This window comes from Hoplias malabaricus, chromosome 16, assembly GCF_029633855.1.
Source record: "Hoplias malabaricus isolate fHopMal1 chromosome 16, fHopMal1.hap1, whole genome shotgun sequence".
NCBI classification, from domain to species: Eukaryota; Metazoa; Chordata; class Actinopteri; order Characiformes; family Erythrinidae; genus Hoplias; species Hoplias malabaricus.
Window position 1 is genome coordinate 19,895,508 of NC_089815.1, and position 27,873 is coordinate 19,923,380.

The 27,873-nt window shown below is 38.3% G+C and overlaps 1 protein-coding gene across 3 annotated transcripts; it reads right to left on the minus strand.

Annotated features, from left to right (window-relative positions):
• Positions 1-27,383, minus strand: tcf3b (transcription factor 3b). 3 transcript variants are annotated; one of them, XM_066647516.1, is made up of 21 exons: positions 27,007-27,383; positions 24,111-24,208; positions 22,100-22,172; positions 16,080-16,153; positions 15,047-15,119; positions 14,310-14,350; positions 14,050-14,182; positions 13,661-13,707; positions 9,973-10,072; positions 9,292-9,428; positions 9,079-9,205; positions 8,122-8,180; positions 7,961-8,039; positions 7,576-7,649; positions 7,238-7,429; positions 6,967-7,093; positions 6,749-6,881; positions 6,425-6,478; positions 4,290-4,522; positions 3,984-4,131; positions 1-3,717 (listed from the first exon to the last, which is right to left on the minus strand). In XM_066647516.1, the coding sequence occupies exons 2-20, from the start codon at positions 24,183-24,185 to the stop codon at positions 3,986-3,988; spliced, it is 1,977 nt and encodes a 658-aa protein (XP_066503613.1). In that variant the 5' UTR covers positions 24,186-24,208; positions 27,007-27,383; the 3' UTR covers positions 1-3,717; positions 3,984-3,985. The 3 variants fall into 3 exon arrangements, with proteins under 3 accessions (XP_066503613.1, XP_066503614.1, XP_066503615.1); XM_066647517.1 differs by having other exon boundaries at positions 6,982-7,093; positions 27,007-27,381; XM_066647518.1 differs by lacking the exon at positions 24,111-24,208.
• Between the last annotated feature and the right edge of the window lie 490 nt (positions 27,384-27,873).

Below are 27,873 nucleotides of genomic sequence, written 5' to 3' on the forward strand. Positions count from 1 at the left end.
ACTTTAGAATCAATGTTGATCTACATCTTCAGTGTCTACACCTAAAGCACTTCAAAATGGATATTAGTTTGAACTTTGAGCTCTATTAGGTTCTTTGTTGTGGAGGGAGTAGGGAGCTATGAAAGCAACAATAAGCCTTTATTACAATGTTTTCATTTATTTATCTCTTTTCAAGGTATACAAGATTCAAAGCCAGACATTGAAAAAAAAGTATAATTCTGTTATTAAAAATGGCACATTTATTGCTACATTACTGTTATATACAGGACAGGATCTCAATACCTACTTTATATATATATTTATATATATATTTATATGTATTTATATACTTATAAAAATGAAAGACCAAAATAGAGGAGACCAACAGAACACACACGCACACGCGCACACACACACACACACGAGGAGGCACTCTGAAGACACAACAGCAGTTTTGTTCATGTCCCTACTGAAAGTGTAAGAACCCAGACTATGTAAGGTTGTGTCTCGTGATGAAGAAGCCGGGCAGTTCTCTCTCCTCTCTCCCCCCGCCCCCCACCCATTTCTGCAAAAGGGTACAATCGGAATACACATTATTAATGCTGCAGATTTAAAGATCTGAAACGCTGCCCGTAAAATATCACAACTTGCTGTCTACTGAATTGAAATGTCTTTGCACTGCCTGTTGATGCTTGTTAATATTTTCAAAGCTATAAAATGGGTTTGATGGAAAATACAACAGTTTCAGTCTTGCAAATCAAAAGCCAGACCTAAGCACTACCCTCTGCAAATAAACATTTCTCTCTGTCTCTCTCTCGCCTTTGCTGTAACGTCTCTTACATGTTGGACCAGACCAGTAAACACCGCTTTAATAAAAGCTTCTGATGTGTTTCACAGAAGACGCAGTAATGATATCATCAGAACTAATGCTAGTGAGAAGTAGTGTGGGACAGATCATGATCGCTCAACGCATTCAAAAGACAAAATATAGTACAGGTTTAATTCAGATTAATAAAAGATTTTAAAATTTGGACCAAAATCCCTATCCAGAGGCTTCAAATGTCCGTAGAGATTACGGGACAGAAAGCTCTACAATCAGACATTTCTAAGTTTATTAAGGGACCCATTTGGCTGGTGGTTGAAGAATACTGCTAACAGTCTAGTGTTTAAACTCCTCAAGGAAGAGCCTTCTCCCAGAATTTAATGTGCTTTACAGACCATGGGGACTTTGAAACATAAACCAGAACATCTTCAAACCAAACAATGGCAGAGGAAAACAAATAGAAAAGCATGGAACAAGATGAGGAAAAAAGTTATACAAGTAAGCAAAAAAGATGAGGCCATAGATCACTCACAAAACACACAAAAAGACCTAATCATAAATGTACAACTTTATGGAAAGGTTGATTCCTTTATCTCCCCTTAAAAATGAAAAAATGTCAGTTGAGAAACTCCGTAGGTGTGCCTTTTCTTTGAGTAATTCAGAAGAGTTTAAAAGAAAGACAGGAAAAAAAATATCACAATAAAAATAAAAAATGTTCAGGCACTGATAAGGCACCACTCTCAAAGAGTCTGGAGAGTGTAAAGGCCACATTGAAAATGTTCAAAAAGGTCAATTATATGTACTTTTCAGTAACAGATATGAACAACAATCTCTTTCTGAAAACAGATATTGGTATTTGATGGTACATGGTGTCCATTATAGACCCAACTATAAATTGTGGACATAGCCACTGTCAGCATACGTATTAGGAATTAACACCATAATCTTACATACACCAAAGCACCCATGTTGTCACACAAAATAACAGACTTTTCTCCAGAAATTGATAGATATATTGTAAAATGAAATACAATTAATATGAACTGAACTGGCAGTAATTTAGTGTATAGTAAATAATAATATAATCTATATTTGAATGTACATTCAAAACCAGTTGCATAATGTGTTCTTTAGTCGTAAAATGAAAGAGTTGGGCAATAGATGCTTTGTAACTGCTGAATAACTAATTCCATTAAAAAAAAATTCTGAAAGAAAGGAATAGTAATTAAAGAGTGGTATACTGTGTTACCAACCTTTCCTAATGAAAGGAAAAAAACCTTCAGCTATTGATAATGTTTAAAAAAAAAAAAAAGCTTTGACACAACAGGCCACCAAGCACTCATACATTATAATCAATGTGCTCCTTCACTTCCTTTGTGACAGGAGAGCTAAATGAATCCTAAGCACAGCAAAATACTGAGCAAACATTACATATACAAACATTGTCCACGTGTTGAGCATAGCTGAATAGAATGGACCTGAATTGAACATTATGCAAACAACCTGGGGCCGCTTTGAAATTGTACCTCTCCACAGTTCGTGAGACTTGTCCCAGCTCTCACTCGCACAATATAATTTCTACTTTTTTAAAGTCATAGTGGTAATTTTTGTGTATATATATATATTCTTATGTCTTGCTCAAGTTGAATATCCTTTATGCGTGTGCAAGATGGACGTGTGGACGAGGATTCAGTCTTTTGGCAACAATCAGTGAGTGGGTCACTGTTTGTAAAAGATCCTCCTTCAAGTGAAACACCTCTTTGCCATCAACTGAAACATTATGCATTGTGGTGGTACACAGGTTTAAAGGGAAAAAGGATGAGAAACAAAACTGCTGGTCTTTCCTTCTGCCAGTCTGAGCATAACCTCATCTATGACGGCATACAGGTCAAGCATGTCTCACACTGCTGACAAGAAGCTGAGAAGCCTGGTGATTTCACTCTGGGTTTAAACGGGAACAAAGATGAAGAAGAAACAAAGAGGAATGCTGGGGCTAACAAACTGCAAGATGGTGTCAGAAGGAAAGGGAGCAGTCTAAAGGAAGTTATTTCATAGAAACGTACCAAATACTTGCAAGCGAGTAGACAAACAGCTTTCGAGTGAGATCATTTGCTGCATGTTTACTCTGACTGGCAGAAATGTAGCCAATGAAGTGGCAAGAGCCATATAAGGTCTGGCAACGCTTAAATTGTGAAGAGCATTTCAAGACTGAAAAACTCATTCTCAATGAAAATTATAAATTTCACAAAAGTCTGATGATTTCAGCTGGTCTGTGAGCTTTCTTCCCAACCATAGAACTAGGGTATGATGGGAAATGCAGTCCCCAAAAGCACCACAGGTTCTCTCCCACATCACTTGGGTTTGGTTTCACAACACATGTAAGACTGTACCTTTTAAGTAGGGAATGCCAAGCTACGTAAAACATTGCTCATATACAAGCAACTCCCAAACAGATTTGTTCCACACGAATAAGCAATTTGCTTCAGTGTCTCTTATAAAATGTAACAATTAGGCACAAATCCTGGATTAAATTCAGACATTTGTAAGTTTTTCTTTTCCTCTCTCAGAAGTGGGGTGGGAAATGCCCACAGTGGATACAACAGAAATATCCCTGTGTTCCCTCATTTTATGGAAGCAGAAAAGTACAAAAGTGGGGGAGAGAAAAAAAAAAAAAAAAAAAAAAACAAGAGTTCTTCACATTTACGCTGGTAATCATGGTCAGGAGTGCGGTAAAATGGGCTTTGTCAGTTTTGGCAGTACTCGTGTTTCTGGATGTATGAAGATGCACCTCTTACATTTCATCGATGATAAACTTTCCATGTCAACATATGCACTTGTCTGAGTACACACAGGAGAATGAAGGAAGAGATAAAAAGGCCACTTCTTCCATGAGCCAAAAAAACACCCTGCTGAATCTGAAAGGACGAAAAAAAGTTCAGTCAAGACATTGTTCCCACCTCAAAGTAAAAGAATGTGTTAATTTATTTTGAACCTCTGCAAAATCCAATCATAGACAGATGAATACTATTACTGTGTTGTCAACATTAACTTGGATATACAAGACTTTATCAAATGTGTTACAACTACCACGAGAAAGAGTAAAAGGAATTAGAATTAAAAGTAAACATCTTGAATTAGAGAGTTTAAAATACAAAATCAATCTGAACCACTGAAAACGTACCATCATATATGACTGACAGAGTTGTGCCCATCTCCTCCTAGAGCAGGGTGGGCTCCTGACAGCTGCATTTGAGATTCACCCACCACACCAGATACTTTCTCTTCTTCCCGCCGCTTCAGACATGCTGCCTTAGGGTTCAGATTGCGCTCTTGAGGAAAATATGGAAAAAGATAAATGCAAGTCAACTTGAAGATTCTGTTTTTGCAAAATAAAATTAAATAAATAAATAAACACCTAGTCTCTTACAAATGGACAACATACTAGTGTACAATTAGCATAAAATTGGGAATGTCTGCCAGTACTGACCTCGCACTTGCTGCTCCAGGTTGAGGATGACATTGACAGCTTGGTGGAGAATGAGCAGCTTGGTCTGCGGTTTATCTGTGCTCAGGTGCAGCTGACACATGCGTCCAAGCTCTTTGAATGCTTCATTGATGTCCCGCACGCGTAGACGCTCTCGCGCATTATTAGCCACTCTTCGCTCCTTTTCCCGCTCCATCTTTACCTCAGCTGGCAAGTCTTCATCATCTTCATCTTGACTACAGAAGGTGAAGAATTAAACATTATTAAAGGCAATCTATTTTTACCTCATCAGTTTGGCAAAGCTAAAAACTTAGCAAGTGGTTTAAACAATAAGCAAAGGTGGATTTTGAATATGTATGTCAGACAGCTTATATACGCAAGGATGTTCTAAATTTTCATGACACGATAAACGAGTCAAAAAAACTCACAGTATCAAGAGATCACTTAAAATACACAGGTGGAAATAAAAGAAATAAAACATCATGAAACCACTAGTATAAAATTAAAGGAGCTGTATGCAATTCTTCAGAATGATGTGATATTTTAACCCCTCCCTTTTTCAGAAGCTCCTTTGCCCAAATACATGCGCACACACTGCCAACATACCACTGGGCATGCGAATCCAGTGAACACCCCCTGTTGCTGATTGGCAGGGATAGTGCTGTGTTTCTCAGTCCGAGCCACTTTTCCACTGCATGGGATTGGCTCGACATGCTTTTAACTGATCATTTTTCCACTAGCACAGCTTCGCCGCAAAACGTAGCAGGTGACGTGGAAACACCCTGTCGCTAACAGGAGCCTCATGCTTTGAAAACCACAACAATGCCGGCAGTAAAGTTAGGCGCTGTTTACTCATTGTGTATTTGTGTGTAGATTTTTTTTTTTTTTTATGGACTGAACACAGCTCTGCGCCCTAGTTCTCACAGATCGGTTTTCCTTGTTGTACATTCGGCTTTCGCCCAAGGAGTGCTTGAACCTCTTCAAAACACTTTGGGATAATGTTACAAGCTGAAATTTTACAAGTGGCTTGTTTGTGCTGGAGCTCTGTATTTCATGGTGATTGACAGGTCTCTGGCCAGTCAGCGCTCTGCAGGGTTTAGACGTCACAGTTTTGTACCTACTCAGCTCGGTCAGGACCGTAAGCGAGATATATATTACACACCTGGTTCCTTTTGACTAGTGGAAAAGGAAAAGAGCCAAGCTGAGTCGTGTAGGTTCCATGAAGTGGAAAAGCGCAATTTGTCTCACAATTACAGAGCCACAGATGAGTATGAACACTGGACCTTTTTTTTTCCAGTGCACAAACACCTAAAGAGCTAGCACACCGCTATGAAACAATGGCTGAACGTAACAAAATAGGCACTGGACAGAAATCATGTACAGTGCCTTTAATTAAACATACCTTTTTCATTGAACATTAGTTTTGAATAATTTGTAATCCCTTTTAAAATGTGTGTCTCATGGAATACAAAATGCAGCCCTGTGTGTAATTATAACATTAAAAATATAATTTTTATTCCTTAAACTGTCTTTATAAATAGGAGAATAACTAAATTCCTATTAATCTGAGATATTTTAAGTCCATTGTGTTGTTGTTTAATGAGAAAAAAATTGGATAATCACTGAAGTAAAACAAATAAATAAAATACATTAGATGTATAACTGTGTTTAATGACTGCCATTTTTGCTGTAATGTGTATACATTTCTGAGAACCTAACTAGTAACACAGCATTTAGAATGCAGAACTAACTCACTGCTATTATAATGTTCACAGGCAGAAAATGTGGAAAACGAAGAGAAGGGGGTGTCAGTATTGAGGTTGTTGCTAAAAAAGGTTACATTTACGGATCTATAACTTGTAAAACTGAATAGATGGAAATGCAATCGGCAATTATTACACCATTATAACAATTATGACACCATAACAATCCTATCAATATAAATAATAATAAGAAGAAGAATAATAAAAACATTTTTCTTAAATCAAGGAAAAGTCTGCACCAATAGCAGAAATCCAACGTCTCTTAAAAACTGTGACAATGTGTTGAATATGGCAGGTGTATGTTGTATAAAGACTGTGGAAAGCCTGATCCTAAGGCTTCCCAGCAAAGCATTCTATGGTGGGAGTTAGACTTACTCTTCTCCCTGGTCTGAAACACTTGAATGGGTCTGGAGGGAAAACGCCTCCTTTCTGAAAACAATGTGAGATTTGGGGAGGGGGGAGGAAGAAGACCATGAGAGGATGCAATGTGTCTAGGATTAGCCCAGGCACTTTTCAAATGAGTTTGGCCCTTTTGGGAGGCACAAGAACACATTAAAACATGTACACACACATTCTAGAGACTTGAATTAAAACCTCATGTTTCTAATCATGCAAGCATTGAAATACTCAAGTTTTTGGCTACACATACAAATTCAGTAGGTGTAAAACTCATAAATCATCAGTCTTGTGATATTTTACCTTGCTCTGGTGCGAGACACTTTGGTGTCCTTCTTGTCGTCTTCAGACTTATCTGCCACAGAGGAGTTCTCGTCCTCTTCTTTGTCTTCTCTCTTAATGTCAGCACTGTTTGAGGCTATGCCTCCAGGCAAACCTGTAGTCAGAAAGCCAAAGCTAAAGCACAAACAAATCACCACAACACAGCTTTATACACTACTGAAAACTCTCTTTGGTCAGACCTAGCTGCAACTCACTGCTGAAACCCTCGGGTGCTCCTGCAGGCTGTGGTGTGCCTGAGGCGTGTGATGTCTGTAATAGACTGCTGCTAGGAGGAAGGCATGTAGGATCATCATGGTGACTTGTACCCTTGGGCCAAAGCAGCAAAAAAAAAAAAAAAAACAAAAAAAAAAAAAAAAAACATATAATTAGTATAAATAGTCGTTTAAAAATTTAGTGATGCTTTAAGTTATAGAAATATTCTGATCAGCAAGGTTCACTGCATGGAAATACCATTGAAGGATGTCTGTTGCCCAGAGCAAGCCCAGCACTAGGGAAGCTCTGGGAGAGACCCCCAAGCGCTCCATTATGAACGGATGAGGAGACAGCACCCAGCAAGCTGTGAACTTCTGAGTGGGCACCGCCAACTGCATGACTGCGTAGCACATGGATGGCCTCCTCCAGACGGTCCTCCATTTTGTTCTGCTGTTGAGGGTAGGAGGACATAAGCAGGTGTTAAACAGTTATATAAAAACAATGTTTGGTTTGTTCGACAACAATCCTTGTTTTTATAATAGTAGTGTTTCACTGATTCAAGTTTAGAAAAGCAAAAAAATAAATATTACGCTCACAAGTGCATGTAGTCCATCTTCATAGTTAGGTGAAAGAGCTGTCTGGCCTGCTGATCTTGGCCATTGGGAAGCACCTGCAGAAAAGAAAACAAATTGGGCAAACAAGAAATGTGTAACAAGCAATCTGCAGTACCATATCTGGGCCTGTAGAGGGCACTCCAGAGCTTTGTCTAAACTAACTACTCATTTACAGTCCAAGCATGCATTTGCAAGTATCAAAGTGATCAGGCTTTGCCAAATTCTACTATTAACAATGAATAAACAGTGCTAAAATGTTAAAGGTGGCATTTTGAGGACACCTATATAAGGACTGGCTCTAAGGACAGCAAGCTCTGAAAATGAAGGTATATTTGGCATTTTTAGAGAGAAATTGCACATGACTTACCTGCAATGCCTTGGGGGGAGCCGACTGGAGTGGAAGGTGTAGAGGGAAAGTTGTTGCTGTTGTGGTCTGATGGGTAGATCTATGGTAAATAAACATATGAGTATGTCTGCAGGTTGTAAATGTAAGCTGATGTAACGTTAAATATTGAAATCTCCACTCACCGAAGCTAGAGCCTTTCCAATCTCATCACCCGAGCTGCCTGTGGCCGAGCCTCTGTTGGCTGTGAGAAAGAGAGTGAGAACAGCTTTGCTAATTGCCATTTAATGACAGACATAAACTCATGCACATTCTAAACACATTCAAGTTGAAAAAAAAAAAAAAAAACACCGTATAATATAATTAGCTGCAATGGTTAATGGTCTTTAGAATCACAGTTAGAATGTTCTTATATAAACATAAAGCTCAAAATATCCAAATGTAGAGGAATCTACACTGAAAGAGTAACTTATCAAGATTATAGGCTAAAGATAGCTAAGCTACAGCTAAGCTGTTCTTTTACAAAAATAGTTGGATAGCATAAAAGCTAAGAAAAAGAGCTAACCATACTGAAGATACTTTAAGAGATAATAGTATATGTGTCTATTTTGCTCTTAAAGCAAATTAAGAGCACCATTTTTGGTGTAAAATTAAAATAATACAAAAACATATACTTCTCTTTATTGAATTCCATTAGAAAATAATATGGTATAAAAACAGCCTGTCTTTGTTTGTAAACCATGAGTTCTCACTAAAATATGGTTGTATGTTCATTGGCTGTGCTGACAAAAATGAACTATTCAATATGTAATATGTAAGCCAAATCATATCTGTTCTGCTTTTGAAGCTCACTCAGCTTTTAGAAATAATACCAATTTATCATGAGCTAAGCACAGAGCTAGTAACCGTAACAGTTTGCACAACAGTTCTTTTGACTTGGAAACTGACATTTAAAAAATAAACGAGGAACAAAACTGCCTCTTGGATTAATGATAGGACAATTTAGAGTGAAAGCATTATATATATATATATATATATATACACACAACCGAAGAGAGAGATACAACCGAATTTTGACTAAAGAAATAATGCAGTCAATTTAAGCCCAAAAACAGCAAGGGACAATGGTTTAGTAGTCATACCCATAATGCTGTCTCCTCCACTGATGGAGGATGTGTGGTTGTAAGTGCCAGAGCCTGAATGGAATCCATTGACGTCAGCTCCATGAAGAGGGTAGTTCTGAGGGGATAGGGGCAGGGGCTGGCGCTTCTGCAAAAACATGATCACATGATCACATTTCCTTATTGGAAATACAGCAAAGGTTACACAGAGTAACACCGCAGAGAAAGACTTACCATCCTGTCCTGGGGGTTGATGGCAGTGAAGGAGCCAGGCTGGCTGATGTGGGGCGAGTTGCCCAGCATGGTTGTGTAGCCTGACTGACCTAGAGATCCAGAGGATGCCCAGAGGTCAGAGGAAGGGTGGAGGCCCTCTGTGTTAACAGAAGAAGAAAATTATGTTTCTTTTTTTAAACTTTAAAGACAAACTATTAAAAACACTCCTCTGTAGCAAACCATCAAATATCCACAACTATATAAGACCAAGTTAGATTTAGTGAACAGATATGAGACACTAAATCAAATCAACATCATGCAATCATTTATATCTTTTGAGTAAGGCTTTATATTCTAATTCCAGTAGATTACATATTTTTGAAGTAGATGCTTAAATATAAAATCTAGGTTACCAAAGTACTAGTTTAGAAACTCAGTGGTATTAGCATTTATTTTCTTCCCCCACATAAAAATTATTTTGTTGTAGGTTTTAATAAAAAAAAAAGTGGGTACTTCGGGACCCTTTAGATTTAGGTACAATTAGATGTATTTATTAATTGATTTATTATTTTATTTATTATTGTTATTTTTTTTTTTATTTACCCATTCTTTAAGAATGGTGAAACCTTGTTTTTATTTTTTCTCAAAATACAGAAAACAGGAGTTTCATTAACTGTGTACTTTTCAAAAAACAGCACGCACCTTGCATATAGAACGACCCAGGGTACACAGGACCTGTTTTGGAGCCTGGATATCCTACACTATCCCGGGGATACTCATCACCAGACGTGGAGGCATAGACCTGGTTGAAAAAAAAAAAAATATATATATATATATATATATATATATATATATATATATATATATATATATATATATATATATATATATACATAAAAATGCATGCATTAAAGCACCAAACTGCATATGTACTTCAAGTGGGAGTGGAGGGAATAAAAACAAACCAAAAAGATTAAAATAAAATAAAAAAAAAATAATAAAAAAAAGTGTCTGCACAGCTGTGCATGCTTCAGCTATTCAGCACTCGGGAGAACAAAAAAAGTACCCAAAGAGTTTGTCAAGTACTTCCAGATTCATTTTATTTACTTATTTATTTATTTATTTATTGTGCTAATGACGTGTGCGAGTGTTTCCGCAGTGCACCCTCAGCTAAAGTGGCAGGGACTGGGAACAGAGCATGCTGGGAAAGGAGCCACAGCCGTGTTGTGGCACAGTCTGTGCATCCTCTCTCTCTCTCTCCCCCCACAAGCCAAGAGCAAGAGAGGGTGGGTGTACACAAAAGGGCACTATCCCTCAGAGCTCATCCAAATCAAGCACCCTCAGTGTTTATGGCGCTACAGGATCAAAAAAGTGTTCTCCCCTTTTCCGGCACCTATTTAATCTTGCTTTTCTTTTTTTTCCTGCTTTTTCTTCATCAAACATAAAATGCAGGTGTAACAATATTCTTATGAAGAGAGGAAGAAACATTTATTGCTGTGTTTTAGTGCATATTAAACAGAGCTTCAGTAAAGTTAATCCTCTTCATACGAACAAATTCTTTTCTGAGTGCTTAATCGCAAGGGTAATAAACAGTGGACTGACTGAGTTACAGACAGGAGGTATTGAAAGATGGTGGAGGTGGGTCATCAACAGGTGATGGAGGGCAAGATGTAACACCCAAGGTCATGGGTTCAAGTTCATGGCGAGACTCATATACACCATCTTAAAGAACTAATAGAGTGATGACTGGGTTGTGGCTCTGTTCTTTTCTCATAGATGAGACAGTAACAGTGCATCGTTCCATGAGCAGCTCTTATTTAACAAATGGACACAGACATTCACATATTTAAAAGTTTGCATGCAGAGGATTTACTGTATAAGTATTAGATATGAGAAAAATGTAGAATAAGTGCCCTTAAATCTGCCACTCAGGATATTGTGCTGCATTTTTGCAACCAAAAAAAAAACACCACAATCGCATACCAACACACATTTGTCTGACAATCATCTGAAATGAACAGATATGACATCGGTCAGCATACACTCTTGTCATACATGACTGTGTGTAAAACTGCACATGCATACGTGTGTGCTGGAGGGGTCGTTTTAAGCCCAGCAGAGAACTGACAAATCCAGCAAACTGATATTTCTCTTTTTCCTGTAATTTGATTTAACAGGGAGAAGTGGGAAGGGAATGGAGAGATGCACTTCTAATTACAGAGCCATCTGCCTGCTCCTGGAGCCAGTCCAACTCCACAGGCAGCTGGGCTGAAGAGAGGAGAGGAGAGGGTGGAGGGAGAGGGAGGGGAGGAAGAGAGGCGCAAAGGAAAGGGGGGGGGTGAGAAGCAGCAAGGGGAGAGGTCTTGCTGAAGGAGGGGGTAAAAGTGGAGAAAAATAGACTGGCTTGATCACGTGGAAGCCAGAGAAAAAGAGGTTGCAAAGAGAAAAATGAGACACTTCCTTTGCTCCCCAAAAAAACTCAAGACAAACTGTTCTCAAACCATGTTAAAAGTTTTGTTTTGTCTTTCTGTTTTAAAATAAAAAGGACAAAGGACAAAAAGGTAAAGAATACTAATGCATCAATAACAATAAATATCTATTAACTCTTGGTAGAGGAGTTTCTTGCAGCAAGAGCCTACAATTCACAAACAATGGCAAATTCTTAAAAAAAAAAAAAAGATAAAAAGCCTTAAGAATAAATTCTTAAAAAGAGCAACTGTCCTTGCAAAAACCCACTACTACTACAACATAGATGTCTTCTTACAAGACTCAGGCTTTAGGGTATTAGAGCACTGCTGGGATGGGGGATGGTTTGAACTACAGGAAGTTACCTAGCAGACCCAGCCCAAGCAGAGCAGGGGCTCCAAAATGAAAGGGGAGGGGGGGTCAGAATCATCATCAGCTATTAATCTGAGCTTAGACAGGTTAGTGCAAGAGGGGGTGGAAAAAAGAAAGAAGCAAAGAAAGAAAGAAGAAAAATGGGGCACGGAATGTGGACTAGCTACTAGTAGCAAGCAAGAGAAAGGAAGAAATTGTGTGTTTTAGCATGGGTCAGTAGAAGGATGGTGTAGGTGCGAGGGAGGGTGTCTGGAGGGCATGTGGACAGGGCTTTTTTTTGTTTGTTTGTTTTATAGTATGACACATGCAACAAGCCAATAATATTACAGAATCACATCAAAGCTCCAAACTAGGCATGTGCCTGGTGACAGTTAACCAGGTTACTGCAGTAACAGCCTACACTGAGGGGGGGGGGGCAAAATTGTCCAATTGTCCTGAGACAAAATGGCTTAACGAATTTAGGCATCAGTTAAACTAAGAAACAATACAGAAACAAAAACATCACTGACCTAGCACTCTTTAGCATGTTATCCACTGTGATAAAGGAAATTTGACATATACATGCTCTTAGTTTAAAACTGTTTCAGAAGTGCTGAAGGATATAAGTATAAGAAGTTTTAAAACCTGAGCATCTTCGCTGCTTAATTATTTAAATACATTTTTTCAAATTCTTGCATGAATACAGAGTATATAGCAGTCTTATGCTAAAAATGGGTTTTCATTAAAAATAATTTGTTATGTCTCTTATTTGTCCAGCAAACCACCAATCTCCAACACCATGACAAGCTGTAACTTAAGGATCAAATGTTCAAAGCTGTTACTTTGTGACCAGTGCTAAATTTTAATCACAGTAATATCATCACGATAATTCTGCAGTAGCTGCTGCTTTTTTTTTTTTTTAAATAAGTCCCACTGGTGCAGACCTAGTCCAAACTTGTCAAATTCTGTTATTCATTATAACTGCAAAAAGAGAATATCCAGCCAAGTAGCTTTGATTAGTTTAAAAGTCAATCAGAGATTCCACCCATTATAGTTTGTGCTCCATGTTCATATGCTGGCTACAACAAGCAGCTTTGACTATTAAAAGTGCATTTCTGTAGGCGTGAGAAAAAGACCTGGGCTGACTTTGTTTAAATATGTTGCTCCACAACAGGGGTATTTTCCACAAGCCTGCCAAGAGCCATTTATTTACTAATTTTGGCTAACACACAAGGCAAAACTAACGAAAATCTGGAAACATCACAAGGCTTTGGACCAGAAAATTGCTAATTAACTTCTTTAGAATATGCATGCTCTGTGGTTAGCCTATGTGCCTATGGGGGACTAGAACAGCATTAGAGATTAGCCATTACTTACACTTGTTTGCTCTCACCTGTTTGATTCAAGATACTAGAACTGCAGGTAAGCTATAGCACACAGCACCTAACTGTGGACCTCTGGTTTTATTAACGTGTAAGTGCATGACTCTTGTCAAAGAACTACAGATGCTGAACATGCTGAGTGAGATGGAAGAGGGCTGGTATATGAAGGTGGGTCACAGGGTTATACTTACAGAGGACGGAAGTCCTGGAGGCTTTCGAATCTTTTTTGGCTGAGTGTCTGAAAAAGAAAAATGTCAAATATCTGCCAACTGAATTTTGTCCACAAATGCACTACCTGTAAACAAATGCCACTTTAAGAAGTAAGAAGTCAGTCCCGTCTCTATTAGGCATTAAACGATACTAGTAAATATTTAGAATAAACTTTAAACATTTATAATAAACGTTTATAAGAATAAATGTTTTCAAGAACATAGTGTATTCATAGCTGAGATCTTGTTTTACCGTTTATAACATGGGTGCATCCTAAATATGCAAGCTTATCCCAAATGTGGCCATTTGTATTAAACAGGTTTTGAAAAGCTAGATAAACGGTATACTTTATTTTTGTTTAAGTATTTACCGATATTTCCATCTGGAGGTCGTCTGCGGGGGTTGTTCGAGTATGAGGGGTAAAACTGAGAGCCAGACTTCAGGCCTGATGGAGACATAGTATCAGCACTTGCCATTACGATGTCTGAGGGCAAGAACCCTGACTGTATGGACAGAACAGAATACAGAAATATGACTACAATAATCAAACAAGTATGAGGCAAGACCTAATCAGATTGACTCTTCCAAGTGCAAAGGAAGAACGTGTCAGCTTCCAATACTTTACTTTACCTGGGCACTAAATGAAGAATAGGGTCCTCTCTCATTCTTTCCTGTAAGAACAAAATATATATGTTATGAATGCATATTCCGCCAGTGAAAGGCTTTCTGCAAGAAACAGTGATTGATTGTTAAACAGTAAAAACAATGCTAGTGACAACAATGTTTGAAACTATACCCCATCTTTTTTCAATTAATCTTAAAGTAAATTTTTATTCAAAATCATATTTTACAAAAGTCATTTAGCAGGTGCCTTGATTATAAATATGTTTCAAATGAATGGGTTGTCTATTCAGCTACTAAGTACATAGAAAACCACCAAGATTACTGTTTGTAATAATCAGTAGTATGGTGCAGATACAGCAAGAGCTTGAAAAACACTATTTCATTATCATGGGCTTAGCACTTTGTTTAATGAGGAGATAAGCAAGCTGTTTTAATGATAAAGATGAACATCTTTTTATATCCTTCACATACAGAAACAATTCATTTTTTTATTATTCATTCTGATGCGAGGACAAGATACCAAGCAAACCCACAAATTCAACAATAAATGGTGTGATAAGGCATTGCCACTGGATAGAGGTTTTGTAAAGCCCTTCCCCCTAAAGCTGAAGCAGTGCTCAGCTACAAAGAGCCACTGTTGGTCTAAACCCAAGGGAGTTTCTGCCTCAGTGGCCTTAGCATCACCGAAACAGACAAACAGACAAACACACACACATACATATAATTCAGGAAGTAAAACCCACCGCCAATCCCTGAGCTGAGGAATGGGGAAGATAGCCCATCATGCTCATTGTAGTGTGAGCCTTCAACATAACTCTGGGATAAGTCAAAACATAAAATAAATTAATATCACACATGCTATTTAGTTAAAAGTGTCAGGCAGGACCCATCTGAACAAGCAATCTGAGGACATGTACTCAAGGAGTCTTTCAGTTCTACAAAACAATCATGTGGATTTCAAATTTAACTCTAATGCTTGGAATTGGCATTCCATCTTTAGTCAAAATAATACATTTCTTTTTATTTGAACATACTGTTACATATTAATACATCCCTTTTAAGATAAACATAATTTCAGATGAAAAAGGGGAATCTATCTGGAATTCTGCCCACATCCATTGCAGTGATGATAAAAAAGAAAAGTTAAAAATATAATTTGCAGTTTTGTTGTTTTGGTGAATGGATTTCCAAGTTCATATTCCATCACAAAAATAGTACTTCAAGAACAATCCACCCATTGAGAATTTAACAAATTTGGCAGACAATCATAAGTCTTAAATTAGCATTGGTTATTGATAACTATACTTTAAAACAGAGGAAAAACTAATTAGCTAGTCTTCCATCCTTATTTTCTCTCCACATGTATAGACGAGTGACTGAAGGAACTTGTGTTGCTTGTTGAATGACGCTCAGGTCAACAGTCAAAACTATAGCCAATCAATACTTTTAACAACAGTCTAAACAACCAAACAAATGAAAGTGTATTTGTCTACTTTTCTTGGTTTTAAATGAATTACTACATTAATACCTCTCTTAATTTCACCATCTTGTTTCAGTCTTTCAAAAAAAAGGGTGTTACATTGTTTGGGGAAGAGTGACAGCGCTCAGCCATCATCCAAGATTACATGGTTATGACATATAACCTAATACGTCTATTAATTACACTTTGTTATGGATAGTCCAAAAAAGAGCTAACAAGACATTTACAATAATACCCATGAAGAATCAGTCTATATCTAGAAATGGATGCAGTTCATGCCTCTGTCTCATACATACCCGCTCCTGGCTGAATGAAGGACTGCCCTGCTCTCCAGCGACCCAAGGACTGGAACTGCTACGCTCATCCAAAGCTGTAACGCAAAGAACACCAGGACAGTGAGCGGCAGACGGTAAAGAGCAGCTCAGAGATTCAAAAGAGGGGGGGGGGGGGGAAATAAATAAAAAATAAAAGTTCTTTCTCTGTTTATTCACATGGACTTCTTTTAACATTTGGTTTGTGGTGCTCTGATTACAGGAGCTGTAGCCTCAAAGGCCAATGCAATGGATCTCATCCCACTGCTCTAATAACCCATGCCATTGAGGAAGCCTCAACATCCATGACCATAAAGAGACAATTCGTTTACTAGGATCTCATTAGGATGAAGAAATCACAAAAAGGAGGAGGGTAAAAAATAATAATAATAAAAAAACCACACAACACAACAGATCAAAGAATTGCAGTAATAGCATTAACATAGTCTTGGCAAGGATGCCTTGCACAGTATAAAAGAGATTTCTGTGCTTAACATGGACAGCTATGCCATGCTTTCAGTCACTGTAACCTGCTTCACATATAGAAGGCTGGGAACTGCTTCTATACACACAACATATCTGTTTCCAAAAGCACCAAGAGAGAATTTTAAAAGTATACAGAACAGAAATTTCCTCTAAGCCTCTCTTTTCTCTCCGTCTTATGCCTTAATGCTCGCAAAGCTCTCCAGAGACACACGGCTTAATTGCATGCTGATTTGCATAATTGTGCATATTAATGCAGTTGCTTTATGAATATTCATATTCTCCTTTTGATTTTTTTTTTGAAGGTCTAATTAAAAATGTGTGAGGGAAGAGGGGGTCTCGGCAAGCGTGGCGGCTGAAGGCTGAGCATGAGTGATGAAGCTAACAAAGCAGTGCAAATAGCGACATCCACGCTGACAGCCGTGATCTATGGAGCCTACGCAGGCAGCATGGCAAATGAAGCGGGCACCAACCGGCCTTGTGAAAGAATCCGCCATAAAAAATCATTTTAGGTTGTAACACGAAGCAATGGAAAGTCATATTCAGAGGGAGAATGAAACGACAGGGATGTCAAAAAGTAGGTTGAGCATCACAGGGGGCCGAAAGTAGGCTCTCAATGGCAGCTATGGCAGATATTTGGCAGCAACACAGGAGTTAAAGAGAACTGGTATATGGAGAGATTCCGAATACAGAGAGTTGATTACACTAGAGCTTCATGATGCTGACTAAAACATATTGTGATTACACTGCTACAGGATGTAGTTGCTATGGAAATTGATTTTAGACTTGCTGGTATTGCATTTAATAATACAGCAAAGAATTGTTTGAATTTTATTGGATTACAGAACTATCATTTTTTCAAAACAACCACATTTTTAAACTGTGTGTGTGGTCAACATTTTCAGAGCACACAAAAATAAATCATGAATTGTTTTAAACACTAGTTAGACCTGCTAAAATATCAATATAGCCAATACTGCACAAAGGTTTTATTACAAGTACCACCTAATTAGTTAAAAACTTAAAACGTGGCATGGCAAGGTATGTAAAATGTAGAATAATTAAAGTGTTTTTTAATGATTATATTTTATAACTTTACACATATAGTATGCTTTTGTTACCACTGCAATGTTTTTCTGTTACAACAAATCTATCCTAAATATCCAAGTATCATTACACATATTACTGTGTACTGTGAAAAGATAGTAGCATGACAGCAGGCTAAATTTTAGCTGACAGTCTAGTTCTGCAATGAATACAGAAAAAGAACAATGCAACTTATGTATATTTTCAAACCATTCATTCAGTTTCAGTAAGTGGTTGCCGTGTCTTGCATGGCTAAACATGTAAATGATAAACATCCGTTCTGGTAAGATTTTTCGAGAGATGGTGATAGCATGGGAAGAGAGCTAGCAGTAAAACACCCTAAACCCAACACACAACTTATATATATATATATATATATATATATATATATATATATATATATATATATATAAAATAGTAATTAAAAGGTAAAAAATGAAATCACAGAAACTGACTAAAGTTAAGTAAGAAACCAGAAACTTCCAAGTAGCTTTGACTGTGTGTAACAGAATGCGCACTTCCTTTAGTCACTTTCTTGGTGTCAGAAATACAGCACAATTTAAGCTTATAATTAGTGATGTCCCGATTTGAGTTTTTGAGCATATGCCAATACGAGCCCCGATCCGATACTTATATTTCCCCTAGATAGTACTGTTACACAGTGCACACTTCAAGTACATAATAGGTATTAAAACCTGCCCCAAGTATTTGCTTTACACTAAATATCTTGCATTAAGAGACTGCCTGCCTCCATGCTTCTGCTTATACAAATACTTTGTTAATATTATGAAATTATCTAAGTTTTATGCATAAAGAATTAGCTTTTTTGGTCATGTGTTGAGGGAGAAATGAAATGAAGTTTCTTCAAGACACTGTACTAAAACAAGTTTAGTCTTTTCAGCACTGACCTGCTTCTCTTAGTGCTGCTGTAAAACCCCTGTAGGCGGGACTGTGACTCCATTGGCTACAGCACTAAATGAAGGAAAGCAAACCCTGGATGCTGACTGTCTAAATAAGAGTGACAACCAAATAAAGTGCATTCTCTTTAGGAGCTGTGGAGTATGCGACCCTCCCTCCAACCGAGGGAAAGCAACGTGTCTCAAACAAATCATGGTCTTAACAGTCACATCTCAAATATACAGGATAAAACACGTCCGGTATGGGTTCAAACCAAAACACAGCTTTAATAGTCCAAATATTTGATGGTTGGTGACCCTAATCACATGCCCTCCTGCTCCACCTTGGAATCCGACTTGCGGGAATGTGCGTTTGTGTGGAACACACAAAGTAGTGTGTATTTGCTACAGTGGCCCGTAGAGTCAGATAACAACATTTACAAAGCGTGCTACAGGAGGAGGGAGTGTGAGCTTGCTGACGAGTGGAAACGGAGGATTGGAGTTAAGATCAAGCTCAAAAAAGCTGATACAGTTTAATAAAATAATGCTATGATCGGCCCCATCACTACTTAGTGAGAGCTAACCAACAGCAAGCAGCATGCTGTTATATCTGTGCCTAAAGAAGTCCATTCCTTGAATGTTTGTTGCACATATTAATCAGACACAATACTGATATCAGGGCGGCACGGTGGCGCAGCAGGTAGTATCGCAGTCACACAGCTCCAGGGACCTGGAGGTTGTGGGTTCGATTCCCGCTCCAGGTGACTGTCTGTGAGGAGTTTGGTGTGTTCTCCCCGTGTCTACGTGGGTTTCCTTTTGGTGCACGGGTTTCCTCCCACAGTCCAAAAACACACGTTGGTAGGTGGATTGGCGACTCAAAAGTGTCCGTAGGTGTGAGTGTGAGTCGCCCTGTGAAGGACTGGCGCCCCCTCCAGGGTGTATTCCCACCTTGTGCCCAATGATTCCAGGTAGGCTCTGCACCCACTGCGACCCTGAACTGGATAAGTACTTACAGATAATGAAATAAAAATTAAATGAAATACTGTTATTATGTTAACAAACATTCTTTCAATTTTTTGTGTTTCTGTGTCTATATTTTATTGTCTTTTACTTGCCTGTAAGACACAATGTCATTTCATTAATAATACTTTATTTTGATGAACACATCCTTGAGGATTAATGGTTCAAAAATAGTTCAAGGAGTTAAAGTGTGTGAATGTGTTAGAGTGGCAGGGTGTGAGAAAGAGGGAAATGGGCCCTGTCCTGTCTTAACGCGGGCCTCAGCGGGTGACGAGACAGGCAGCTGTGGAGGTGAGCAAGAGGACGCCTGGCCAATCCCCCTCAGGGTGAAGCCCTCCCGCAAAGACAACTCTCCACCAATAGACTGTGGGGGGGAGAAGGGCTTTAATGCAATTAACACCCTTCCGAGCACTTTTGTCCTAAGGAACAAATGCAGACTGGAAGGCCATTACTTCTTTCGAGATGTTTGTAAAGTCTCAAGACCAGCGTTCTCCGACACAGGCCTGGTACGCCATACTTGTTCCTCTGAACTCACATTCTTCTGGAATGTTCCTGCCCAATCACACTGTGACAAATGTCCTTATAATTTATACTACTCAAAATGTTCTTTCTCATTCTCCATCATTCACTTGTCCTCCCGTAATTTACAACATAAAGACAAATGACAAAATGAGAACACCGGAAGCGCTTTGTAACCCAAACAATTTTTATAAAATGTAGAAGATTTTTCCTCACCATGTGCTAACTCTCCAGTCTGTTTGCATTCTCGAAACTGGTTTCATGTTTATATGAATCGCTGCTGTCAGAACATGAGTAAAATAAATAAATATTAACATTTTTAAAACTGTCTCTGTCCGGTATGCTAGGTTTTCTTTCCCTCTGTCTCTTTCAGAGAAAAGGCATCTGTCTTTTTTTTTTTTTTTTTTTATAAACTCCAAACATACAAAAGCACACATTATAATGAGTTTCTGTGGTAATTCAAACAGTGAATTAAAACTTTAGCCTCGTACAAACAACACTAGCTTTTCCTTCTCAAACATACCGTACCATCTAAAGAGTCAAAGAGCTTAGGAACATACAAACCATAGAGAACTACGTTTCTCCAAAAAGTGTCTGAATTTTCTTTTCCATTTAAAATATGCATCATCCTAAACACTTTTTTGACAATGCATACCACCTGTTTGTTATCCCTTACTGACCCTGGGCATTATGTGGCCAGGTCACACTTATCAACAGGTAGCTCTCAAGACAAGGTTTCAAACAGAGATTAGTTTGCCACTGTTAAGTAAGCCTCAAACTGAGAAAGAGGCTGCTGATCTTTTGCTGAATGTCCTTTCGTATCATCATGCTGGGGTGCTGGGGAGCTGCAGAAATGGTAGGGGGCATGGAGCGGGCTTTGTTTCAGAGCACAGCCATTTCCTGCGAGTTGGTGGGGGGAGAAAGTGCTCTGTTATTCAGGGGGAGGAGTGTTTTATGCTGTGGGGTGGGGGAATCGTTTGGAGACCATAAGTCCTTCATTTAACCCTTTGTTCTCGAATTGCTCTCATTCAGGGAGACGTTTGGTGTGTCAATGGTGAGTAAAGCACACATGCCAGAGAAAGTCTGAGAGAAACGCAAGGACACTCAAGTTTTTAACACAGCTTTAACGTTGCAGAACTGTGTGATGTGGTGACACACTAGCCAATGACTAGAGTAAACAGACAGAGTGGGAAGTAAAGAAGGTCAAACAAACAAAAAGAATATAGGGTCAAAGAAGGGTCCTTAACTTGACCTTTCAACTTGAAATGATTTAAGCCCACTTTTAGCGCATATAGAGAAACATGCATACTAGTAATTATGACATATTATACCCATTTTCCACAGGTTAAAACAGTTCCACAGGTTCTTAATATAATGCCTGTGACATGCTTTCTTCATAATAGAACAAGGCCATTTCTCCACAACCTGTTCCTGTAAACGATAACGATCGACACACAGCTCAGCACAACCCAGAGCGAGGGGCTTTGAGAAGAATGGCAAGGAGAATTTGCCATTTTTACTTAGTTCTATGATTAATCTACTCTATTTATTTATCATTTTGTAATCTATTCTTTTTTTCTCAATTCAAGTCATGTTTGTTTTAAAGCAGTTAAACCCCACCTTTGTGCTCTCTTATAAAAGAGTGCCCGGATCTATGATTAGAGACCGTAAGATGTTAAGGCAGAACAATTCTAATGATTCCCTTATTACATTGACTTCTGTAGCCCACAAATACTGACAGGGTGGTCTTATTTCACAGTTTGTTGATGATGGGAGCAGCAGTGTGCACATGCTCTGAGCATGCACTTTTATAATGCACTTTTTCATAATATGCCTCTTTAATAATAACATGGGTTGGGAGTAATTGTTAGTTTTTAGAAAAAAAATTATAGTAAATACTAAGATCAGAATGTCCAACAGATAAAAGAAAGAAAAAACAAAAAACAGGAAAGCAGGAAGACAAAAAGAAATATTTTGACCTGGCAGAAGAAACCATCTTACCTGAACCACCAAACTGACTGCTGGCAAGTGTAGTTGGCCTGTTCTTCCCATTGGCCACAGGGGGCGAAAACATCTAGAGCAAAAAGAAAGAGAGGCAATGTTACAGCTTGCAACAGCTCAAAAAACTCGAGGTCAGGGCCAATATCAACAGATACATATAAGAAGAAACCCAGATATCGATGGATGAATGGACGTATGGATAGATAGATATGCACATTTATTCATACAAGGAAATCCTTTGCATATACAACACAACTACAAACTCTCTGCCGCAATGAACTGTGTGCAACTTGCAACCAAATTCAACAGCTTAATACTGGGACAGCATGATTTCTATTTCTTGTTATTGTGTTTTTTTTTATTATAATTATCCCTTCCCAGAATAGACATGAACATTAAGCTGGACCACTGACAACGGATTAGAGCCACGACTTTCCTGATTCTTTGCTCAGTCCCTTAAAGCACAATTTTAAGCTTCAACATCAGTTAAATGTCATCTCTACCATTTATTTAACAACTTAGAGACACACACACACACAGGGTTTCAATATTACATCACATAAAATAATAGCGTATTGGATAAGAAACATCACCAAAGAAGAGTGGAAAAAATTGCCAAGGGGATTCTTCAAGATGACAAGAGGTAATAATGTTTTTGCACTTGCTCTGATCACTGACATGGAGCCCTTGAGCTAAGCACTAAAAACTTTGGTTAACCCCCCAAAACAAGCAAGTTCCCTCTGTGAAGGTTAAAAAAATACATTTCAGCTAAGACAATAAGGAGTTTTTATTTTTCCAAGCTGTTCTTTTCATGATGTGAAAGTATAAGAAATCCAGTTTCATCATCAAGACGCTAACAAGACACACCATAACCCACTTTTCTATTTTAAATTTACCAATCCTAATATTACTGTTACAATGACATGCAAGTAATTAGTCAGGTCACCTCAGCTAATCCAAAGAGAAGTGAATTTGCCAGTGCCATCATATCACTCTCAGCGCCTGAATCTAAAATAACCATTTTTCATTTGTTATGTTTATATTAAGACTGGTTGCTGCATGTGATTAATAGGGCAGTCAAGTTTTGCTGACTTTGAATTTGCAAGTATTTTAATCCAGCAAGAAAAGTCTCCTCATTTCTGCATCTGTAAACTACAGTAAACTCGATGACAGAGTGGAGTCCCTAATATATGTAGCCTGCAAATCTCTTGAGGGTAGGCCTGTCTAAGCAGTTTCACTAGAACGAAAAATGTGGAATGACTGCAGTCTCACTGTTTTTGCTATACAATGTATTCCTTATTAGGATGAAAAGGGATAACATTACCTAATCACACATTTCCATTATTATAGCAAATTATTTCAGTAATTAAAAAAAAAAAAAAAAAAAAAAAAAAAAACCACACCTGCTTACCCCATTTTCTTTAAACATACAACAGAATTCTGATATGAATGGGTTACATTTTTCAAAAAGCAAAGACACCAAAAACCTGCTGCTTGACCATTAAGCTCAATCTGAGCCAAGCAAACCAATCACACAACATCCTACTGAGGTGAGTTCCACGTCAGATTCTTTGCCATGGTCTTGTCATGACACATAAATATCTCAGGCAGCTAGGGGCAAAATTGACAGCAAATGTTTGTCTGATGCACTGAAATGTCTTGTTTACCTGTCTGGATCTGGACACAGTTTCATACAACAAATGCTACAATTTATGGGTTGCATTTGACCAGTTTTATGAGTAAAATAAAAAGCGCAGATATTCAAATTCATCATCTCAAGAAGAAAATCAGTCTGACACCCATATGACGCCTACTGTGTTGAAGAAACACGCTGAAATATCTTAAAAATATGGCTCACATACTAATTTCAACAAGCTTATCATCTAAATGTACACTCATGTGCCCTCAACCAAACTCCAAACTCCCTAAACCTCCAGACAAACCCCCACCCACCTACACACCACGACCCACCTACTGGCCCAACCCCCCACACATATTCACTCTTTCTTACCGCACTAAAATCCAAGAGGTCGCTGAGTTCCTTATCTGTTTCGACTGCCATTGTGTGGTCCAGCTGCTCGTTCATGCCCCGCGGTCTTTAAAAGAGCCCTGCAAGAGAAGATTTTAACTGATGTGAATAAAACTAAACTTCCTAAGGCGAAAGAACAAAGATAAAAGTAAATAACCTTTCTTCAAAAAAAATTACCAGTTGTGTAAGAGTAAACTTTAGGGACAACCAACTCATAAATCAAGTTCAATTTGGCATTCTGGTTTGGGATTTAAGTTTACTTTGGCACTGGCACGAAGTTATCTATGATCACAATAAACTGACTAGCTGCCTAATTTTAGAACAAATAAAGAACTATTGCACACATCAAAGTAAGACCCAGTGGAATTGACTAATCAACAGATTATTCTCCAACCAACTTGCACTTATAAGAAATTCTGGACCACAACTCAAAGAATCCATTCAAAGAAATCCAGGCTTTTTAAAGCGATATCTACCGCATTAAAGTAAAAATAAGTAATCACCATTTAATTCTTTCTGATGAAACAATAATTTTGTTATAATTATACCATATCAAGGAGGCATGACCCTGTTTAATCTACAGTCAGCAAGCTTTCAAATCAAGCTGATTGCTAGTGTTAGGAGTGCCCTGGTATTTTCCAGTTTAAAAACAAGATCTTTAAAATGTCCATTTGGAAAAAAAACAAGCCTGACAGCCTTTGCTCTTATGTTTGCTTCAAACTGACTGTCAGCTTCATCAGGCCTATTTCACGACAGTGTCCTCTACAACTGTGATGAAACAAACCTCCAAATAATCAAGTACAGACAATTAAAAAACACAGCAGAAACCAAAAAGGAAAGGAATTTCTTCTGCCAGAACCCTATGAAAAGCCTTCATGAAACCCTCTTTCTCAAGTTAAGGCCTTTGCCTTTACAAAGTGGCAAAAGAACAAAATCATATTTACCATGTGCTCTGAGAAGCTGAAATATACCAAATTGAAAGATTTCCCATATTGTTTGGATTTACAAGGCTAACGTAACCAACAAGGACTGATAATCTATGTCACCAAAACAAAAAAATAAAAATACACACACACACACTTATTTAATAACAGAAAATAGCAACACCAACCATGTCCCGACTGCATGCGTAATAATAAAGAAAATGCTCAAATGTTTTTTTATCAACTATTAGTTGATGTGAAAATGGGAACATTATTAAACAGAAAGGAAAGCTTTGAGAACGTGGAAAGTGAATAAGACAACAAAATGTAATTCATCATTAAGAAAAGAAAATGTTTTCTAATAGAGCAGACCAGGTTACTGGGCAGAGAAAAATGGGAATAGGAAATGCAAACTTGGCATTTAACAAAACACACACTCGTAAATATTTTCTTAGTGTGGTGATATTTCTTAACTAATGCCATTTCTGTTCTCTGTGTGTAGGCAGGGCGAACAGCCCAGACTGAAACAATGTAAATATTTATTCCCGGTTGTAAACTCATTCTACTCCGTTAGCTACCATTTCCAACAGCAAAGAGGCAATAAACATTCATTATGCACCGGTTTGTCCACAACCCACCTATAGTAAGAAACTACACCAACATCATAAGTTATAAGTATTTCTTCAACACAGACAAACCTGTAAAAGTATCCTTCGCAATACTTCCTTGATCTCCTCATAACACACAGGACAAGTTAAAACGAACACAAAAACATGGCTATGCCTAAAGAATAACGTTAACATAATTATTCAATGTTTTCCCTGCTGTATTTAATCCAGTAAAAAGTAACGAATACTCTTTTTAAACATGCCACTGTTCTACGTTTTCTTAAATACTACTGAAACACAGGCCATGCGTGGGGAGTTATTTATCCCGATATCAAAATGTGTGACCATAACGATATGACGTCATCATGTTGCCCACCTCTACTTCACAGGCTGAGTGAGGGGTACAAGCGGCCCATTTTTGTCTCGTTCCTTTATGAACTTAATCTGCTTCAACTTTTTCTGGGAGAAATGATTTGAGGGAGTAGACAGCAGGGGTGGGAGGGGGGGAGTGGGGCAAGAGGAATTTCCTGCCAAAAATGTGAGACTTGCCTATTAGTCATTTAACGACTGTGAGGAAAAAGAGGTGGCTGTGAATTGAGTGCAAGTTCAGCTCTCTGCTAAACAAAAATCTGTACTAGGTTTACACAAACTCCCAACGAAGATGCTCACAAACTACTCGCCTGTTCTGCTGGGTCAGGGTGGCAGGCAAACAAAGTTAACCCCTAAATCCTTATATTTATAAAAGAGGACAAAAGAGTCATTGGACTTCAGATAAAACTGATTAGAGGCCACTTCAGCCCCCCACACAAACCCACAGCATCCCCCTCCCCACCTTCCACAGAAAACTTACTCAAGGGGAAACTGCAAGTTTAACACACAGCCATGAGGAATTCACAGTCAAGAGTCAGATAGACTTACTGCCAAGTTAGAGAAATACTGGTCTAATTGCAAATTACTCTTAGGTTTAAGAGAAAATAATCTGACATGGATCAAACATAAATGTGTAATTTTTTTCACTAAAATTTAGTGCATGTGGTGTTAGGTAAAACGTAATTGGAAAAATGCACATAAAGTACAAAATACGTTATAACTTTTGTACAGACACGTTATAGGCTTTATTAATTTTCCTCCGGTATTCAGCAAATAAACAAGCCATTAATCTAACTGTGCATTAAAATGTACATACGTGAGTGGGTGCTCTGTGGAGGATATGGACTTATTCTCACTTAGAAAAACAACTAAACATGTAATCTGACCAAGGGCGTCCAAACTTTCGGAAAAGACTGTAAATAAAGAATAAAGCACAAACGCAACTGAAGGAAACTGTAAAACGGAGCCAACCGTTACCTTTCTTTCAGATGTTTGACATCCAGTGGCTATGAAGCAAAGGCTGAGTCTTCGCGGGAGGAAAGAAAAAACAACAAACTTGAAGTGAATTTGAAGCTCAGCGCACAGAAAAGCGTGGGATCACCGCCAAACGTCTCCTAACATCCTCCGTCACAATCATCCACGGTTTAAAGAAACTAAAGCAAACAGTCGGTATCCAAACAGGTCCCCTCACGACTCCCGTCTTTTTTGTCACTACAATTGAGATGAATTCATTCTTCTAGTAGACATCTTAACCACCTCCATCCACATTGTCAGCAGCAACAACGTATTCCTCCGCGCGGAAAAGAGGGGCCTCAAAAGCCAGCGGTGTCCAGTTTCAAACGCTCAGGACGTGCACCAAGACATTAATCGCAAACCTATTGGGAAATAAAATAAATGCATCAGTCTGTTTCGTAAATTGAAACGTTGGTTCGCAGCCAAGACGTGGCCGTAAAACAGCACCGCGTTTGTGGACTATGTTCTTGGGCGGACGTAGACGACAAAGGAATTAGCCGCGACGCACACTGGAGCAGCATGAGATGGGGAGATAAACCCGCATAGGAGTAGCCAATAGGAGAGCAACATAAGATGATTAACGGCTAAATTAGCCAATAGCCGAGCGCAAATTCAGGTAATGCCCTTCTTCTCTTGTGACGTGAGACATGAGAGTCGCGTGTGACATCATTTTATTACTGTGGTTAACGTTGTCTCCCGCAGTAGACCGTACAGGTTGTATAGTTTAAAACATGGTGGATCTTTTTATTTTAACATTTAATAAAAAACGACCGACTTAAACGCTTCTTTGTTTTACGGTAATTATTTTGTAAAGCGGTTATTTACTCGTAT

Coding starts and splice junctions, on each gene's coding strand:
- tcf3b (XM_066647516.1), bottom strand. CDS start 24,185: ATGAACGAGCAGCTGGACCACACAATGGCAGTCGAAACAGATAAGGAA. Junction 10,073..13,660: donor CTCCAGGACTTCCGTCCTCT/GTAAGTATAACC, acceptor TTTTTCAACCAG/GTCTATGCCTCCACGTCTGG. Junction 6,882..6,966: donor CAGCAGTGAGTTGCAGCTAG/GTCTGACCAAAG, acceptor TTCTGACTACAG/GTTTGCCTGGAGGCATAGCC.